Genomic DNA, 21,119 nt, shown 5'->3' with positions numbered 1-21,119 from the left:
TGTGACCACTACCCAAAAAAAAAACCACCACAGGAAAAGGACAGAGAGAGCTATAGTTTAGTATTGGCACAGAAACAAATTATTGTAAGACACAAAGAAATTCAAGGTCCCATCCAAAAGCTCTTGGCAAAGGAGCACTCCTGTTCTGGGAGCACCACTCCACATTTAAGTACTGAAGGAAAACTACACAGTGAATTTTGATTTAGGCCATGATCCAGGCAGGACATGGAGCAATCCAGTCAAGTCTTTCAATAAGCTGTCCCAGACTGTGACCAACACCCTCCATGAGGCAGCAGCAGTTCCTGCTTCCTTAGACTGTCTTTTAGATGTGAGATCTCAATTCCAAGCATCAGCACCACCTGAACAGACACTGGGGACAGAACAGAAACTTCCCTGTTTCCCAGGAATAGTCAGTGCATGCTGGACTGTCCAAATGAGAAGCCAATTGCTTTAACTCAAGCTATACAGAGCCTTATTATAGATTTAGTGAAACCCTCCTGACCATCCTCAGTTTAACTAAACATGTAAGCAGTCAGGACAACAGAATATGATAAAAAGGTGACTATGCTGCCACTAAAAACATTTTTGTAGGATTAAGAAAAAAAAGACACAAAACAACCCCAAAAAAAAATTTGTGACCAGAAACTCCATTGGCTCTGGATTCTTCTTTAAGGCCTTTTCAAATTCGTTTCAGTGGGATTTACAATTTGCTAATACTGATGTGTGATAAACTAATAAAACCTGCCTACAAGGTTATAGGCCCAATTTACTAATAAAACCTAATTCAATTCTCCTGGGAAATGCAAATTAAATGGTGTCCAAACGGCAGAAGCTGAGTACAACTCTGCTGAACACATTGCAAAGGCAAACAAGTTGGGGGTGTTGTTTTTAAAATGAAGTTTGAATTTGGAAAAGCAACAGCAATGCAGAGAGCTATAAGAAACATCACTATGGTAAAATGTTTGAAAGTAGAATAATACTGTAATAGTAATTTACACTCTATTAGGTTTTTTCCCATTAATTAAAAGATTTATACTCACTATAGGTCCTCCTCTAAGACATGACAATACTACTGCCTCTGCTCATGTAAGGAGATGTGGGAAGTCTCAACTCTACTGTAGCACAGACCACACATGAGAACATGTCTTTTATGTACCCTGATTTTTCCAGGAACCATGAAAAGTGTCCTCTACCACTGGTGGCTGTAAGGGGTGGCCTGAGGCAGCTCACTGCTACTGTCTCCTAGTGTACCAGTTTTCCAGCTTTGGAGATGCCTGCAAGGTGGCACTTACCTCCTGGAAGGCTGGGAAGGGAATGCTCAAACTTCTAAATAAACTCTGCTGAAGATTACTGAACATACAGGATGGATGAGATATACTCCCTAGCAGGGTCAGCAGCTCCTTCAAGTCCTTTCCTTTAGCAAATATAACTGAAGATGAGGCTCTTTATGGAATGTAGCTATAAATGTTGATGTAGGGTATAAATTACAGGAACAATCACTAAAAAACATTTTGGTAATCACTCATAAAGTGCACATTTGCTAGCACCTGATGCAGTTCCTGTACCTGACCTGGACAGGAGCTGTTCAGCTGTGACTCAGGACTGGAGTTCACACCACATCACACAAGTCAACAGGAATGAAAGGGTACAGACCTAGGTAGGTCTGAATTTTCCCCATGAAAATTCCCATCTGATTTCCATCTGGATACCCAAGCAAAAAAATCCAAGGCATATGACCATTCTTGTCCTTCAGTCTGAACTTTCAGCACATGCAGACATTCCATGTGATCTGCTCAGAGATGAGCTAAGTCACAGGAACAGCCTTCCCTGTGCTCCCACCAGGACCTAGAGCCAAACACTCAGCCACTGCAGCTCTCATCCCTGTGGTTTGTGTCACCTCAAGACACAGGAGCTTAGCTGTGCACACTGATACTTGCCAACAACAGCCACAGCTTCAGTGAGGCCGGGGCAGAGCAGCCTGCAGGGGCCTGGCTCCAGCCACTGAGCTCACAAACTATCACAATGACCTGCCACGACAAAAACTAGAAATGCAGCCACAGTTTTCGGCTGTAAATTCAGGCAAGAGGAAAGATGTTCCACCGAGGACAGAGACAGACAGTCACCCCATAAAACTGGTTGTGTTTGACATGCCAAACCTCACTGCTTCCTGGGAAGAAGCTTCAGTCAGATCTCTGTTGAGAAGAGATGTGAGCCACACGCCAGGAACAGCACAGAGAAATGCCTTGTCCCAGTGAAAATGGAGATTTTGCAATGGCAGCTCTGCTACATTTTATAACGAGGTTAAAGGATCCTGCACTGGAGAAAACTTCCTTTGGAAGAAAGAAACAATTTCTGGCTAGCTCTAGCATTCCTAACTATTAATCTTTTCAAAGCTACACACAGAAGATTTGGGAACTCTGATGAAGATATTAACCAAAACTTGGCTTTTGCACTCACAGTTTGTACCATTATCTAGTTACAGCTGGGAAAGGTTAAAAAGTGGTCTCTTCCCTGAACAGCAAGAAAAGTACTGTGGCTATCTCTAGAAGATATTTAGCCACCACTATTATGTGTCTTCAGTAATTAGTCTCCAGAAGGTGATTAAAATTTGATAAATGAGCACAGATTCTTGAAGATGTCTTTCAGCTGGCCTTTATCCCTTGCAGCTCAGACACTAAGCTGTCATCACATCAGCCAAAGGTGAAGGATATTTTGTTTGCTACTATCATAAAACTTTCACTCAATATTAAGAGTTATCAGAACCAGGAGCCTTGAATTCAGATTTTAATAACAGATGAAAATTTCAAATCTATGCCTAGTGCCCATCTGCTTCTGAAAGACAGTGAGACGATTCAAAGCTGGTAATCTAATCACAGAAGTCTTCCCCAAGCCAATGAAAAAAACCTGGATACAAGCTGTCAAAACAACCTCCTCAGCCACATATTTTCTACTGAATGGAAAACATACCTTAGTATCTGTTTGCATTCTGCTCCAAACCTTTCAGGAAAACAAGAGATGCTGCTTATGGATTTTATGACTGTTTCTGAGTATGTTATATTCTGAACTAACTCTATTCATAGGCATCGTACATCACAGTACAACTCCACTAAGAATACAGTTCAGAAATAAGAGCTCTAAACTAAAGCTGCAAAACACACAAGCCACATTGCCAGCAACAAAGCATTTCTAGTTGTGACAGTGCCTTGGATCACTAAAGTTAGGGTGGCAGTATTAGAAACATGAAAACTTCCCAGATCTTCACTCTTATGCTGCTTCTCTTCAAGCTGACAAGTGACAAAAACGACCATTACCAGGACATGGACTTGTCCAGAACAGGAAGCATGGAAGCAAATCTACAAACTGAATTTGGGGCTAGATACTTTCACAATTGTCTTTTAAGTTGCTCCATCCTTTACGATGCAGGAATGGATCATGCAAGGTGGCATTCCCAACTCCTGACAGCAGTCAGTACTCCAGATTTCAAAGGAAAGTCCAAGAGGAAAGGGAATGTCTTTGGAAAACACAGCCCTTAAGACACTCCACCTAATTTCCCAAATCTGGAGATGCTCTTACTGCCAATACTGTTACTTCATGTTTCCCTCTTAAAAATTACGGGGGAAAACAGCTCTGATGTGACAACCCAGTGAGTGCAGGTACCTATAAATACTTCAACTTGTTTAAACTCCTGTTTCATTCAACTTCAAAAAAAGCACTTCCCTACCTGCCTCAGACTCTGCAGCAGGTCTAGGTATGTAGATCCAGTGTCTCCTGGGACAGAGACTCCACAGGAGATGGTTGTGTTATCCCTACTGGGTTACAGGAAAGTCAGCCACTTCATCAGTTACATATCTGAATACAGCTGCTGCTCCAATTCCCCTGAATTTTCCCAAATGTAAGATGGTGGAACTGCAATGTCAGAGGCTGCCCTGGACCTCTACTAGATCCAGCATCCCCCAGCCAAGGAAGTGGAACTGGCATAACTGAGTTCCCTTGCACAGGTGTTATTGAACATCACTGAAGTGAAAATCTTCAAGGCAACTTGAGTTTGGTTGTGGTCCTTGACAACCTCTCCTCACAGGCCCATTTCTTTGGCTCCAAAACATGAGGTTGGTGATCAGCACACACCTCAGCCCTGGTGATGCACTGGGGACACCAACACTAGTTCAACACTAACTCAGCTTCTCAGTGACAGAGGCACTAAAAAGGTGAGACTTTCTGGCTGACTTGTTTGGCTCTCCTGGAGGCAAAAGGAAACCCTGATCCAGTCTGAGCACATTGCAAGGACAGGAAATAGCCTCAGAGAAATTAAAGAGGTAACAGATCCTCAGTCTTCCTCACAGGAATGCAGAAAGGAGAAGAAAGGATTAGATTATTCAAGGTTGAGTAGCAAGAAGTCAGCTCATGGTTGTCACCTACCTCAAAATCCACAGGGTGGTCTTGAATGACAAAAGAGACTTCAGAACTCACCCCATGGCTTAGCAAACAACTGTTTCTATTAGAGGATTTAAAAGCCTAATATAAAAGGCAAAGACCAGCAGACACAAGCACAACAAATAAATGCATTAAAAAAAAGGACCAAAACCATGTATCTACTCATTATTAGGCCATCTAACAAATGAAAAAGTGTAACAAATGAAGAGATCAAAACCATGCATCCAGTCATTAGGCCACTTCTCTTTGAACTCACAGAACATGTTACTATTAACTGACTTGCTGGTTGTCTATGAAAATCATAACTCAGCTTTCCTGACAAAAAAGTTTCTGAAAACATATTCAAATATTCATAATAGAAAAATGAACCATTTTTATCACAAAAAAATCTTGATTTATTAAAAGCTGGAACTGGTTAAAAATAAATCCTTGACATAAGGTTCTTGTTAGCTATAAACTGTAAGCATAAAAATACCCTGGAATTATGTTTTGGTATGGCTGAAATGTTCACTCTATAACACATAAAAAGCGCCTTGACTCACTGCTATTATTTTTAATTAGGCTCTCTAGCACGTATGGTTTTACCTTCCAACACCAGTTCAAATTTGGGAAAAGGGAGGGTCTGACTCTGCAAACTCATGGGACTGGCAATTCCATGGCTCATGCCTTGGAGCACTAATGCATTTTACATTAGGTCTAAGCATCAGGAAATCCTGGCTCCTGGCGCCAAGCAGTTCCGAGGATAATGACACACATCTGAACACCAGGATTCACTGCTCAGCTGCCACTATCTATTCTATCAAACAATTCACTCCTCCTCTGCTACAAATAGGACAGAACATTTGCAGCAGTCCACACTGTTTCCAATTAGACTGTGTGTCTGGACTGCAGATAAATCCATGGAGCAATCATACTGAAAGGAGTCTTCCTAGAAAACACAGTTCTAGTGAGAAATCCAAATGTTTCCAGGGGCTATCATCAATGGGCAATTACTGCTTGTTCTGAGCCAGACTGCAGGTTTTCTGTTTGCTTTCTTGAGGTGAGCCTCCAAAATGACACATACAAGAACACCCTACAAATACTTCGAGTATTTAACATACAGTTTTTACTAGGCATTCACCAGATGCATTTTGCTACTTGTTTCAGTTGGAATACAATCCAATTAAAATGCAGCTTACTAACACAGCTCCCTGATAAGGGACTGGAATCTGAGGCTGAGTGATGCACCTTAACTTTTAACCAAGGGCACTCAAGATTATTTTTTTTGCCCAGCTGAAAAATTTCTGGCAACACATGAGTATCTTGACTGGGGCTTTATCTAAGCTTATTGGAAACAAAAGAGTCTGCAAGCTTCACCCTACACACCTTTCCCCACACCTCCAAGGGGACACTGAAGACTGCTGGGAGCACATTCCCATATGATGTTCTGGTTAGCCCAGAGATCTGCCATCCCCTGGGCTGTGCCTGTTCTGAAGATGGTAAGTCACACACTAAGACTCCAAGAGTAGCACGTAGCTCACACTTCCATCAGTTTTTTACCCGTTGTGTATTTGGAAACAACCAGTACCAGCATCCCCTTCCTAAACACAGACTCCATGCAAAGGGCTGCACACCAGTCTGACCTCAATCCTTACCAAGTATAAATACTTCCTTTCTTCTAGAAGATGAATCTCTCATCCTGATTTTTTTTTCCCCCCAAGCATGTTAGTTACTCTGTCCTTAAAAATGTTACCACTATTTCACCCTTGCTCAATACTCAGCTTTCTGGGGCATCACAGGTAGAAAAAACCAAAAAGTGTAACTTGTTGCCCTTGATCAATTTCAATAAGCCAAAACAAGGGAGAAAAGACTTTTTTGCTTCAGCTGTACAAATTGTGAATCACTCATTTCTTAAAAAACGGTGACTGAAGGTTTAAGTGTGAAAAAACCTTTCTTCCTTTGGAAAGAAACAGCCTAAGGCACAGGGCTGGGCATGTCCAGATAGCATCCTGTTACAGGGAACTCTGTGCCTTGACTATCAAGTGTCTGAAATATTTCCTGCTAATGACTGCACCTAATTCACACCCTATAAAAGGCATTTCCTAAATGCTACAGGACCTATGACGATTTCATTCTTGGAAATGAGTCTTTTCTATTTTGAACTCATGGAAGAACATTCAAACATTCAGACATTTAAACTGAACAGCTTGCCAACATCCAGAGAAGGAGAGGTCATTGACCAGAGGGGGAATTCAGAGGAACATCTCCCCAAAAGTCAAGCCCATGTCTTTTGCTCATATAGCAAATTTTCAAAGTGCCCTCAGTAATCTGAGAATACCTTGGGAAGATAGCCACTACAATGAAGCTCTAGAAAGGAACCTGAACATCACAATGACATGCATTCTTCACAAAGGGCAACTTACTTGCTCGAGAAGGGATGCTGCCCAACCAGGTCTCCGTTCTGGAGGTGGTAATCACTGAAGACATCTGGACTCACTGCTCCATCAGGGGCTATCAGGCCATCTATAAAAAGAAGGAAGATCATAGAATCATAGAATTTAGGGGTTGGAATGGACCTTACAGATCATCTAGTCCCAACTCCCCCTGCCATGGGCAGGGACACCTCCTCACTGGGTCAGGTTGTTCAAGGCTCATCCAGCCTGGCCTTGAACACTGCCAGGGTTGGGGCAGCCACCACATCCCTGGGCAACCTGTGCCAATGTAGATTGGAACAGGTATTCTCAGATACAGTGACTGTGTGAAGGAGCATGGCTACAGGGCAAATGGGCAACACACCCTTCCCTGGTTTGTCTTAGGAATTCATTAGCCACTTAAGAGTATTTCTGTGAGGAACATCAATCAACAATAATACTGAAAATCAGCAACTTCAAGTACCAAAAATCCTCACTGGGACTCTAAGGAGCTCAGCCTATTGCCCTGAAATATGCTATACCTAAGAAATATTCTCTTAGCACTTCTTCCTCAAGGCTGTAAAAGTTTTTTCAAGACAGATCATCAAAGTAAGCCCAGAGAAAAAGTAATGAAAAGGGTCAAACATTAATCTGGACCATCAGCATAAAAGTAAAAATGCAGCAAAGGTCTTAATTGTTCAGACTCTACCCTGCACCACTGTGTATCTTCAAACTTGTTAAGAAAAACAGGAAAGAGACTTCAAACCTATTTCCTTTATCTTGCCCATCTTTTAATGCCTCAGAGCTCTCCCTGAGAAGGGCAGGCTTTTCCCAGGATATCTTCTCAAAACACAGGTTACAGTTCTCTTGTGCTTCCTTTACATTGCCACACTGGCATATGAAGATGCAGACATTTGTAAAGCCAGCAGTATTCCTTAAAGGTTTCAGAGTCTCTTCTTGCTTTATGAGGAAGAGAAGAAAATAGGAGCTAACATTTTCCTTCTGTTACATCAGCGCAATCCAGAGTGTCTTTGAAGTAAAGTCAGCAAACTGACCCCAGCTGAATGAGGGCCCAGCTCAGCTCTTTCTTCTTCCCATTCACAAAACCCATTTCTTGCCAATATTAAGGGCACAGTTCTTACTTGGTAATTAGTATTAGGCCCTAATCAGATAAAACAAACTCTTTCATTAAAACAGACCCTGCACCAGTTTGTCTCCATTACTGTATGGAAACGATTCCAGACGTGGAGTGCAGAAATCAGCCCCATAAAACCAGGGCAGAAACAGGTACATTCAGACTGATACATCAATAGTCTGAGAGAGGGGAAAGAGATTCCTAATGACTAGGAAGTTACAAATGCCATTCCACTTTAAAGAAAGAGAGATAAGATCCAGGGAGTCACAGACCACTTAGCTTAACCTCTGTGGTTTCAAAACTCCTAAAACTGCCTGTGCAGGAAGCAGTGGAAAGTTCCTTACAGACACAAGGGCTTAGAGATGACGACTCAGGCATTCAAACAAATCTCCCTGTGCCTTATGAATTTACCTGATGTTTTTTGAAGATAATACAGTGACAAATGATAAAAGGAATAGAATTGACACATGGAGATTTCTAACAGACATTTGATGAGGTGCTACAGAGATTCATTTAGAAGACTGGACCTTACGAGAAAGTGACCAAACACAAGGCAGCAGATCGCAAATGACAAATGCCAGCCACGACCAGGCCACAGTTCAGCAGCAGCAGAGCTGTACATGGCTATGTGCTAATTGCACACATGTGCTTACAGTATGTGAAAGAGCACCACTTGACAAGCAAGTCATCTGGCACAGACAGATCCTGCTGTCTCTCAGCATGTTTGGACACGAGTGCCCTGTGATATCACGTGGCTAGAAAACGTCCAAAGGAGAGAAAAGAGAGTTGAAATCCCTTTTATTAACACTTGTCTAAGTTTTCCTATCTCACCACATAGTCTGCAGTTTCCACTGAACAGAAATGAGGAGGAACTCTATCACTTTTATACCTGCAGCACTTCAAACCAAATCAATTTCTGTGGCTATTGCATTTTAATTAGTCAGGTTTGGTTAAAACTCATTTGAAAGCAGAACTACATGAAAATAACATCTGTCTTTATGGTAATAAAGCAAGCACCACGTTTTCACTCTGAGGCTAGAGCTACCACTACTCAAAGTGTCTTCAATCAAGAGTGCTAACAGTCCAACCATAACACTCCGAGTTATGGCTCCCATGAATTTATAGGGAAACGAAAGCACATGGAGAGCATCAGCTGCATATAATGTGATTACACAGTTAAAGGACATCTGCTGCTATGTACATTTCAACATAAATTAGGTTTTGTACTCTCAGAGCAAGAGAGACACTGAGCTCATGAAGGCAACTTCAGAGATTCCATCACATTTCTCCTGTAGGTTTAAATTACTGTGCAAGGGAGAGATTGATCTGTCACTGCACCAAAAAACTCCTCCTGCCATGGCTCAGCTCATGAACTCTTATGGCTGAGGTGGGACTTGAACTGAGTGTTAGCCATCAGGGTAGGTCACTTCTAAAATTTTCAAACTGAAACACAAGGACTGAATTTCTGACTGCAGGAAGATTTGTAGCTTTGTTGTTTTCTTGACTAAGTAATGCTCTGTGTCCTTCAGAAACCCAAATACCTGCTCCAATTGGTACAAGTCTGCAGCCTTTTCATAGGAATACTATGTCCCCTCTGGCCACATCTCAAAAGCACAAGTCCAGCAGATCTCACTCTCACAAGCACACTGTTACCAACACTTGCTGGAAGGAACTTGAGAAGTGAATCTGTGTTTTGGACAGAACCACCTACCCTTTAAGAAGGGCTACCTTGAAAAACAAAAGCACTTTTCAAATATCTGCAGAACACATCGCTGGAAATTTGCCTCTCCTTCCTGGTCAAATATCAATTCCAACACAAAAAAATCATTGTTCAAATAACATTAAGCCTGTAACAGATGATTAAAAGCCAGGAAATCCAGTGTTAGTGGTGCCACTCCATCTCTAGCTCCCACTACTGGGAAAAGAAATGTCCCTGTGGAATTAGCAGTTGAGACCTGGAAAGGGGAGACTACAACAGGCATGATGCCACATCTTTACCTGAGGAGGCCCAAAGGAGATGATGTAAGAAAAGACCATTATAGGGTACAACACTTGGCTCCCACTCCTAACCTTGTGGGTCTAGTAGAGCAAGATAAAGCTACAGGATTAAAAAGGGAAAAACATGGCACTAAAAAGGCAAATTGCTATGGCTGACAACTGTAATCAAAAGCAGAAGAAAAAAACCCCTGAAGTTCTGATATCCTTTGAGGACAATTTTTGAAAAGCTACTGAGATCTTGCACAATTACTTTCGTACAGCAACTACAAGTAAAGATTATGGGGTTTAGTGGTTTTGTTTTTCTAATTACTCTTCCTGCAAATTCATCCAGAGTCACAGTGTTTTGTGACTCATGCTTTATGGCAAAGGCCTGGACACTTCTGTGGAAAATGCAAAACACAGACTCAGACCAGCACAGTCATCCAGGAGTTTGAAAAGGATCTGAAACCACAAGTTTGAGAGGATAAGCCAACTCCTTGTTATGAAAAGTTATTAAGACACTAATTCAGTGGGCAAATTATTTCATGATTGTCTCCTGCAAAGTTTTTTGAACCTTCCTCTGAACCAGCTGGCAATGCTGGAATAGATAAATCAGTGTCTTAAACCAGTATGGCAACTTCTGTTTTCTCAGTAACTACAAAATCTTCACAGAAGGAGAGAGACAGAGCAGATTCCACCTGAGATGCCCAAAACTGTGCCACTGAGCACTAACAGGATTAGCCAAAATGATAAGAGATGTTTTGGTGGCTTTTTTTCAGAAAACATATTAGGATTCATCTCAACCAAGAACATGACTTTTACTAACAATAATTTGGGTATTTTTTAAAACTGTTTTAAGTTGTCAAGTAATAAAACTTTTTCATATGCAGAACTGAAAAAATTTATTAAAAAAAGAGGTGTTTACAGAAGAGATTCATACACTTCCCTAGATCCTAGATACAGGACAGCAAAAAACAGACAGATGAGTTTAAAGCCACAGAATGATGACTCTGCTAAGGAATCTGGTGTGGCTCAATTGAAGAATTTCATCGGTATCTACAATAAAAATTCCATTACAGAACTAACACATGGGCAGAACAAAATTCAGCACAAGTCCCATAGCTGTGAATTTAACAGTGATGAGAGGTGGTTTGTGTTTGCAGAGCAAACAAGCTATGGACACAAGAAAAAGGTGTGAAGAATGAGGCTGGGCCACCTTTACCCAAACCAATCATCATGGTCCATCAGCTCTCTGGACAGGGCTACTCATATTTCTGGAGAGCTGGAACACTTGCTAAGATCTTGGATATACAGCACTCAATCCATCATTAACATGCTAACAAAACAAGCCCAACCCTGACTGGCACACAGTGCTGCTCCCAGTAACACAAAGGGGGAACTGTCCCACAGCCTTGAGTCAGCCCCAGGTCAAGCTCCAGCTCCAGACACAGAGGTGACAAGCCCAGTGCTGAATACTAACACATGCTGCCTTACCTGCATTATAGTAGAGGTCAGGTCTTTCCAGAATATCCCCTTCATGGATGTAGGGCTCGATAGGATCATCACCATACAGATACTGCTCACTGTCATCCATCTGCCGACTCTCCACCATCTCCAGCCACTGAGAGTTGTGCCACCGAAACTTCTCGGTCTGGATTTTTTTAGCCCATTCCTCATCATATTCCTGTTAAAAATCACCACATGGTATTTAAGGAAATAACAGAGGAATTTCATGTCAGCAGAAGATGTAAGTTCATGGCCCAGTGACTCAAATCCTCTCTGCAGTTGAATGTACTCTGAGCACAGAGGGATTTTGCAGCGTTGGGTGTTATTCCAGTTTGGACATGCAGCAGTACATTCTGCCCTTCATGGGTTGTAACTTTACACCATCCAGAGAGAACTCCTGCTTTGAACAGAGCAGTTCCATCAGCACAGGCTCCTCATTTGCTTTAATTAAGAAGAGCCAATTACTGCCAATCTTCAGGGGGTTTTCAGTAATTAATTACTCACACTGGCCAAATCCCCTGCACATCCTCATGAGATGAGAGTTCACTAGGACAACCAGTTAATAAGAAATCTAACAAAAAAAGTTGTGATAAAACCAATATATTTTTGTCTCATGAGCTCAAATAAGAAAGGATTTAATTTTCAACTTCATGTCAAATTTTATGTTGAATACTGAACACCCACAAAAATCATACACAACTAAGATCCAAGAGGAAATGTCTCCAGAAAGCTGAGGAAAGCAGGATTTAGGTTCCAGTCACTATGGAAAAAAGAAATGGAGGTGTGAAGTGTCACCCTGGATTGCAGGCTAATTGCACTCTGGTGACAGGACATTGGATATAAAGGAGTATCAGAATGAAGTGACACAGCCTGTGGTCACTGTGATCAGCTGTTTGGAGGAGGCTCTTCTAAACAGACCAGACAATGTGAGCTGGTGGTTACCACAAGGGAACACCAAACTGTGGGTAACAATCAGTTTCTCAATCCCACTGGGAAGATAGGGCACATCTAACTATAGGAAACTCATCAACACATGAAATTTGCAGATAGTATCAGTCTGGGGATAATCACAGATAATGCACCATAATCAGTGCTTCTTTAAACCAAAGTATTGTGAACAAGAAAAACATTCCTAACCAAAATGCTTCTACTTGTGGGAAGAAATATCCTCATGAAACAGGTTCTACTCCACTGTCTTTTAACGTAACTACAAAGGAGAGAAAAATGGCAAATCATTTCTTAGCTCTCATGGTGGTTAACACATCATCTAGGCAGACTTTACTTGGTGTAGTAAAAGGCTTTAAAAATCTGTTTTACTTAGCCCCAAACAGGAAGAAGACACAATTAGCAACAATGACTTGGTTGTGGAAGTGATAATTTCCGAAACTGCTCCTGCTAGACATGCCAAAGTAGATCTGTCTACAACAAGAGGTCAAAAAACCAGCAGTGAAGGCAGCATAAGCTAGACAGCTCAGGTTATACATACAAATCCCTACAGCCTGAACTCAAGCCTTTAACTGATTTAACATTCAACTCACCTTGTCTTCACTGCTGTCAACCTGACATACCTTGTGCCTTTTCAACCTTGGCATTGGAATGTGCTGCCCAGGGAGGTGGTGGATTCACCATCCCTGGAGGTTTTCAAGCTGGGACTGGATGTGGCACTTAGTGCCATGGTCTAGTGACCACGGTAGGGTTGGACTGTATGATCTTGGAGGTCTTTTCCAACCCAGTTGATTCTATGATTCTGACTGGTGGGTAACACCAAAGACAGCTGGCCCTGCCAGTCTGGCAGAGGCTTCTCTGCCATTGCTAACAAGTATCTAGAGCACCCAATATTTCCTGGGGAATCATGCCAGGTTATGCAACCACAAACCCTTATCTTATGCCAGTGAGTTTTGAAACTTTACTTGGAGAATAGCAAGTTTGTTTCTCTTATAACAAAATGTAAACTCCTTTCTGATGGGCCATCCATCTGTCTGTGGCACTATTCCAAATGTCCCCAATTCCATCTCTAACCAACACCTATTTCTAGAACTTGCTAATTTCCCTCTGCACCATCCTGGCACACCAGTGACTCTGGTCTCCTGCACAACTTCCATACACAACTCAGGTATCAGCTGTGGGATCTAGAAATATCCTCAGTGCCTAGTGGCCTCAAGCAAAATTCCAGGTTTCTGTCAGCCATGCAGTAACGAAGCAGCCTTAGAGAGGGAGAAAGAAAAGACAAAACAGAACACCTAAACCACCAAACCCCACCAATACACACACCTATGCTTCATACTGTTTGAAAAGGGAACATCAACTGCTATTTCTGCCTCTTGATCTTTTCCCCCACTTCCACTCTTGATTAAAAGCTAGAAACAACAGTGCAAAACAAAAGCATCCCTGGAAAAAGCAAGCTCATCACTGGGATTTATAAAATGACCCATTAAAAAAAGACAGGGTATGACTTTCAGCGATGACATCTGACCAGCATCTTGGAAACATCTCCTTGGCTGCATCTGCCAGAGCTAAACCATGGGCTATCTATTATGTCAGCCTCCAGCAGTTGTGAATTACTTACAAGCTTTAGAGAAACATCTTGTAACTGCCAGAAATCATACTGCAGTCTTAGGGAAACTATTCCCAGAAATCATGATTGCAAAGAAGTGGGGGAAAATAAACAAATTTAACACACAGCAAATTAGACTAATCCGTGGGAAAACTGAATCCCTTTTACATTACCTTGTTTACCTTTAAAAGCTCTCAAAAGCCCCAAGGCCAGCAGCTAAATCACCTAATTCACATTGACCATAAATGCACTTGGAAAACATTTGAATATTCCCAAAGTTACAACCCTAAATGAATCCCACTTGCCCAACATCACTGCTCCATTCCACAGCACTGTCTGAACACACTGACCGTCTGTCAGAAATAGACATCAACTTCTAAAACAGATTTCATCCTTCTAAAAAAACCAGTTAACATTCCCAGACCCAAGCTGAATTTTCCTTTATATGATGACAGCAGGGCAGAATATTCCTACGTATTCTACATTTCCCATCCTATATTAAGAGGCTTAAAACTCCCAGGTATTTTTTCCTCCATCATTCATCTACATTTTGGAAAACAGAATTAGCAATTGAATGGCAAATTATCTGTTGTAAGACACATCATTTGAAACCCATACGTTATCTGTTTGTGTTGTTTGGCCACTTTGTTCTGGTTGCTCATTCCCAGGGAAATGCAAGGTACGAACCTAACGAAGAAGTGACCACACCAAACTGAGATCAATGATCACTTTTGTCAAGAGTTTCATTCTGGCAGCATTCCTAGAGAAGGATGATTTGCCATAATCTAGAACAATCTACATAACCTCAGCACAAAAGAGTTCATTTAAGTACTGCTAGATCAGGAATATGTCTGCAGATTTTCCAGAGAAATGTGCAGAACCACCACTGGGTAAATGATTAATGGAATAACATCAGAATGGAAGAAAAGCTGTAAATGCAGGACTGCAGCCAAAAGGCACAAAGAAACCAAATTAAAGGCATTTAGAGCAAAACAATTCCCTAAAACACTTTGAGTCTTCCAGTAATTACATTTTAAGCTATTAAAACCTTTTTATTATTTTGTGTGGGGTATTTTTTTTTGTTTTGGTTGGGTTTTGGCTTTTAAACACATGGAGCACCCCTTCTTTCGTAAGGAATTCCTACAAAAATGAAACCAGAAAACTAAACATCCTGGAAATACAGCCATAGCTTTGTGTGCTCTGGTCCTTTTAAATGTTAGGCTACTGGAAAAGTGCTGGAGAGAACAGGAAGGTGGACAGAACATGCCTATTCTCCAACCCCCCCCTCACCCTCCTCAAATATTGCATGTTCAGAAACATAAAAGGAGGAATTCTGAAGGTTGATTTTATTCTCTTTGGAGCTCCCTGACATCACTGCTTCCAACATTCGTTTTCCATAAATCCAGAAGTGTCATGGAAGATGTATGGCTCGACTCCGGAAGGAATGTGCCATCCTTTTTGAAGTTCTACTTCCAACTTTGTTTACTACTGAACCACTGAAATATTATGAAGCGTTAACTGGCCTATTATCAGAGCCTGTCTGTTCCCTATCAGGGTCCCCTTTGTCACTGGCTTCCGTCACACCTTGTATCTGATTAACACACTATAGGATAACACAGAGCTACACAGATCTGCTTTCTGTTCTCTCACAGCTGATGAAAAACAGATTTTCCTTTTCACTTTAATGTGGTTGCCCTTTAATTGGGTCTGTAATGGGGTTCATTTGATGTGATTCCTCATACTGAACTGCAATTGCTATACAGTATGCTGAATGCTCATTATGTTCAACGCTCTACTTAGTGATACGTTACATTCTTTGCTATTTAACCAGCCCTAAAACACACAGTTTATGTGAGAGATTAAATTAAGCACTTATTAAGGAAAAAAAAATCTATCTTACCTAGCTATCCAAAAGTTACGCATGTCATTTTAACTATTTGCCTCTATAAACCAAGGAGAGAAACAGATGTCATGGATCACCTTCTGCAGGTGTCCACCACACTTACCTTAGAGCAATTATCACCAGAGGGTAATTTCTTCACAGGCAAAAAAAAAAAAAAAAAGATAAAAAATCCTTATACCATTTACACCTGTGCAACCTAGAGTCACCTCTTCACAATCAGGTTCATCACTAAATATACTCTGACAAGAAGCTAACAGAAACCTGTGATATGAAACTAATGGCAAGGCAAAGGAAAGAGTAACCATTCATGCCTGGGAAATTAAGGAGCCTGCATAAAATGCATCCACAGAGCTCCTGTATTGTCACAGCAGCAGAGAAGAGAAACCTTTTTCCCCCCTCCTTTGGAGGAATGTAAGGTATGCCACTGGCAACCTGTTACGTAAGTAACGGGTCAGTGGTTTGGCTCACCTTCCTAGCCTCTCATGAGCTACGAGGGGATCTGTCCAAGATAGGGCAGGAGTGTCCTGACTGGTTTTGCCTTCACATAAACCTATCTAATGCTGCCTGCAGTGTGGTTATGCTGTTGCAGGCAGAGCCTTTCCTGCTGGGTGCATGCTCCTTGCCACAAAAGGCACCAGCACCAAAAGGAGACTGACTGCAAATTAAACAGTGAAGATGAACAGAGAAAACATGTCAACAGCTCAGGCTGCAGCTCCACTCCCTGCTGCCCTTCTGCCCAACCCTCCATAGGATCAGAGGGGAACAAGAGACACCACAGAAAGGGAGCCTTGACAGGTGAAGGAAGAACCTTTTTTCCAGGAATGACTAGAGCACTCTTCATGGGAAGAGGACACCAAGCAGGAGTCAAAAGGTTATCTATTTTCAGAGCACGCTGCCCGTTAAATCAAGCCCACGCTAAATCCCTGCGGTCTGCTCTTCCTTGATTCCAAGAGAGCTGGCCAACATCTCACACAGCTGGCCCCAAATCTTTTTTTCCTGCTTCTCATGTGAAATTACAGCATTCCCAACATGGAGAATGGAGCCTGGCTAACAGGGAAAGATGCGAGCTGTTCATTAACAATGCTTTCCATCCAAGGCAAACATGATTGGGCATTTGTTACAAATACCTGAGGCAAAGAACAGGAGCTGGAAAAACACCTTAGGCATGAGGCCTTTCCTAAGTCACACAGACAATGTTGTAGCTACCTACAAGATGTTTTAGTTCTGTGGGAAGTATAATGATCCACTCTTGATTGTAAGAGAAACAAGATGGTACAGCAGGTCTGGATTCAAAGTTGTAAAGACATTGCATAGGAAAATGGGGAAATAGAGGAGGGTCAGACTACAGAGTCCAAGCAACTGGTGATGGTTAATTAAATATCCTTTGAATAAATGAGGAAAATAATTTGACTGCAATAAAACTGACCTAGGAGCAGAAAAAAAGGAACCTAAGAGATTAGTAGCCTGCTTGGCTCTTGATAATATTGTCTGAGACAAAGAGTAAAACCATCTCAAGCAAGCAGACATTTCTTTCCACAAGCTTGGAGTCACAGGTGTCCAGGCTTCTGGGGCTGAGGAAAAAGGAACCTCATTTGCTTGAGACTCCAATGCCAGCTGCTGACTTCAGGCTTTCAGCTAAGCCATAAGACCTGCCCCACTTTGGGTGTACAAGCTGCTCGGTGTCAAGGCTTGGCACATGGCACGAGACTGAAGCATTCCTAAATCATCAATGTAGACTTTCCTCCTGACAAAAGGGATATCTTGCAAAGCTGAGACTCCCCAGCACATACTATGCTAGAGCAGCACATCTGTTTCAGTTCATCAATGGCAGAGTCCAGCCAAGCTATATTAAACAAATCATCACTAGTGTAACATTTCCATAATTTCTGTGACAATTACTTTACTACAGAAAGCATTTCTCCCCTAAGGCTTATAAGGCATCTGATTTTCTTCAGTGTTATTTCAATCACACTATATAGAGCCCACTGATGAGTGAAAGAAGCATTTGTCTCCCTGAGAAGAAATTATTTTCAAATCTCTTCTCCAACATTTATTTTCTGATTTCCATCATCAGAGGACCTAATCCTGTCAGCAAGTATGGAATAAGAAGACGGAAAACTGAAGGTTTTCAAGTTGTGGATTTACCACAGACGAGTTGTTCCACCAATCTTGGAGACTAGGTCTGTTCAGACACCTCAGCAGGCACTGGCTGTGTGAAACTGCCACACAACCAAACACCTCCATGTTCACAGGCTGCTTCAACAATGCTCTGAGCTGAGTAACATCACTAACAATGTCTCAGTGATTCAACACTCCTATACACCACATTGTAAAGCTTCCCCACATGAACCAATCAACACCTGAGACACCTGGAAAGTGCACAGGCCCCAAGGTAAAACAAGCATTGGAAGCACTCAGATTATCCTAGAATACAAAAAATTCCTACTGCTTCCACTGGAAATGTCCCTGGAAATAATTGATCCTGGTAAGATGAACATAATACCCATCATAAATAAGCACTAAGTGCAAATTCATCTTGGTTTAAATCTTGTCCTCAATGAATGTCAATGGCAACTTTGCCACTAACTAGTGGAGCACAATTTTCATTCCACACCTCCATGAAGCAAAGACAAAGCCAGGCAAAAAGAATTCCAGCACGGAAAATGTTACATTGTTTTACTTTTTTAAGGGAAATATTAAATTAGAAGATATTACTCACGTAAGAAAAAAGGTTTTTTACTCTAAGGGTGGTGAGACACTGGCACAGGTTGCCCAGGGATGTGGTGGCTGCCCTGACCCTGGTGGTGTTCAAGGCCAGGCTGGATGAGCCTTGAGCAACCTGATCTAGTGAGGAGCTGTCCCTGCCCAGGGCAGGGGTTGGGACTGGATGATCTGTAAGGTCCATTCCAACCCCTAAATTCTATGATTCTACAGTAACAGACACATTAGACTATCGCACAGTGCAGTGTAAGTTAGATCTTGCACTGTATTAAACTTTGCAGAGAACAAGCTGCTATATGTGTAAGTCAACTGAAGAAGAAACTAAGTTGATGATAGTCAGACTCTGCTACTCCTGCCTCATTTAGGTTCCCTGTGGCAATAAAATGTAGTTTCCTGAGAGCTACTCTAAATGCCAAAGGACGTAGAGTAGCTACAAATCCTAAGACACCACAGAATGCTGAGATTTCTTTTTCTCCAATGAAACAAGCCAGGAGGCATTTTAACAATGTAAAGCAACTTTTCAGTAGAATCAGTTTCACAATGTATTTCCTTCACTGACAAACACCCCAGAAAACATTAATGCTCTTAGCCTCAGGGCTCCCCAGAAGCAATTATACATGCTACAAGAGCTGATAAAGCAACAGCACTTCATAACTTGGTATTCTTTCTTTTTTTTCAAGTTAGCAGTTTTATACAATTGTCCCAAAAGTTTATTGTGATCCATGGACAGTTGGACAAACTAAGATAAGTAGCTAAAGGAAACCTATCCAAGAGTTGAAGACAATAATAAAAGTTCAGTATTATACTGACTGTTCCTGCAGCAGAAAGGAGGCAGGTTCAGGATCACTGCCACATTTTCAAACAAATACTGGCATCAGGCAATGCAGAGAAGCTGAATAAAAGCTGCTGTGTAACAAGAGCCATTTGTTTGGAGAACTAAGAAATAATGAAAGCCTGACATCCTTATGTAATGTGATTAATTTATTGAAGCCTGAAAGCACTCTGTGCAAGTGTCTGTAGTGTGAAGTTAACTGCTATGAACTTTCCAAGTGCATAGGCACTTTTTGCAAGCTTGAGACACAGCCTGGGTGAACGATTATCATTGTGCCCTGAAAATGGATCTTTTTACCCATATGATTAGAAAGCTGCACATGGAAAATATTTTCAATTTGCAATTTATTGCTACTTGGTTATTTCAGAATTATCTCTTGTGAAGAGGTCCTGGAAAGACAAAAGACAAACTCAGACCCACCGCTATAATATCCAGAGTGTTGTCACAGACTTTGCGAATCTCAGCGTTTGTATCATGCATCAGGTCTATCAGATATGCAGGAGCTTCTGCAAAGAAGCTGTTAAGGATAAAAGCTTTTTATTATTATTTTTCCCCCACAACCCTGGGTTCCTCCAACTGCAAATTTCATTAATAACTAGAGTCAAGAATTCTCCATCACACGTAGAGTTCAGCAGCTTTCCCTCAACCACCTCTATTCTTTTAATCACTTCTTTTAAGATATCCAAATGTTCTTCAAAACTGCTGAAGAAAAATTACATGCCCTGAGAAAGAAAATGCATTCTGACAAGTTACAGGAAATCCATGCAACCAAGGTATAAGTCCACAAGGCAAAGATTCTGTGGAACAGTTTAATATTTTGAGATTTCTATAATCTTTAGGGAGTTTTTTTAAAAAAAGGTTTCAGATGTATTTGTCTAAAAAGACTGAAGATAATCTATTGTGCAAATGACAGAATTTATAACAGAGAGAAAAGCATTGTTCACATGTTGGCGCTTTCTCATTCCAGATACAGAGAGAGATGCAACTTTTTGTTGTTTTTTTTTCTTAAGCTAACCCTCTAGAAGTCCAAACAGGAGACAAATAACATCCCAAATGGCTTCTCACATATCCCACAGAGCAGAAAGAAAAAAGAATGTTAAGAAGTAGTCTTTATATTGCTAGCAAAGTAACCACTAACTAGCTATTCCTACCAAGGGCTTCATTCAACCTATTCTTTACTTTTCAGTAACATTTAACATTCAGTGCTGCCCACAAAACTTCAGACTGTGTAACATATGTGTACAATGGTGCAATCCAGAAGTTTTTGCCTATGCTCCCTGGAAGTTTTGCTAGGAACTGTGAATTTCACAAAACAAATTCATACAGTAAATCAGACTGGATAGCAACTCATGAGTCATTTGGTCCAGTGATCCCACTCCTGCTCCCCTCCCTATTTCAAAGCAAACTCACTTTTAATCTTTCCTATTAATCTTACAGCCCCTCTACATGCCTGGGGCACTTGGCCTTTTTCTCCAGCTGAAACCAACCATTTACAAAGAAACCTCTGAGATCATGAGGTTTCTGCAAGAGAAATATAAGCCAAACACCAGTGATGGCAAATTAAGTGCTGCAGCTCTAGAGGTTTAATCTTTCAAAGGATACGAGTTTCTTTGATAATGACATCTCTGGTGGCTTGGTGGAAAACCATCTGATAAAACACATAGATGATC

At 41.4% G+C, this 21,119-nt stretch overlaps 1 protein-coding gene across 1 annotated transcript in view; it reads right to left on the bottom strand.

Annotated features, from left to right (window-relative positions):
* Nucleotides 1-21,119, bottom strand: part of KIFAP3 (kinesin-associated protein 3) — a gene marked incomplete at its 5' end in the record, with an annotated part of 61,897 nt that overhangs the window by 11,134 nt on the left and 29,644 nt on the right. Inside the window, 4 exon segments of the mRNA XM_009071293.1 lie at nucleotides 6,834-6,933; nucleotides 11,428-11,617; nucleotides 19,870-19,955; nucleotides 21,052-21,119. The exon segment at nucleotides 21,052-21,119 is cut by the window's right edge and continues 19 nt beyond it. Of these exon segments, the coding sequence (XP_009069541.1) occupies nucleotides 6,834-6,933; nucleotides 11,428-11,617; nucleotides 19,870-19,955; nucleotides 21,052-21,119 (444 nt within the window).

The sequence above is a fragment of the Acanthisitta chloris genome, unplaced genomic scaffold (assembly GCF_000695815.1).
Source record: "Acanthisitta chloris isolate BGI_N310 unplaced genomic scaffold, ASM69581v1 scaffold10283, whole genome shotgun sequence".
NCBI classification, from domain to species: Eukaryota; Metazoa; Chordata; class Aves; order Passeriformes; family Acanthisittidae; genus Acanthisitta; species Acanthisitta chloris.
The sequence above is the reverse complement of the archived record's forward strand: the minus strand, read 5'-3'. Positions and strand labels throughout refer to the sequence as shown.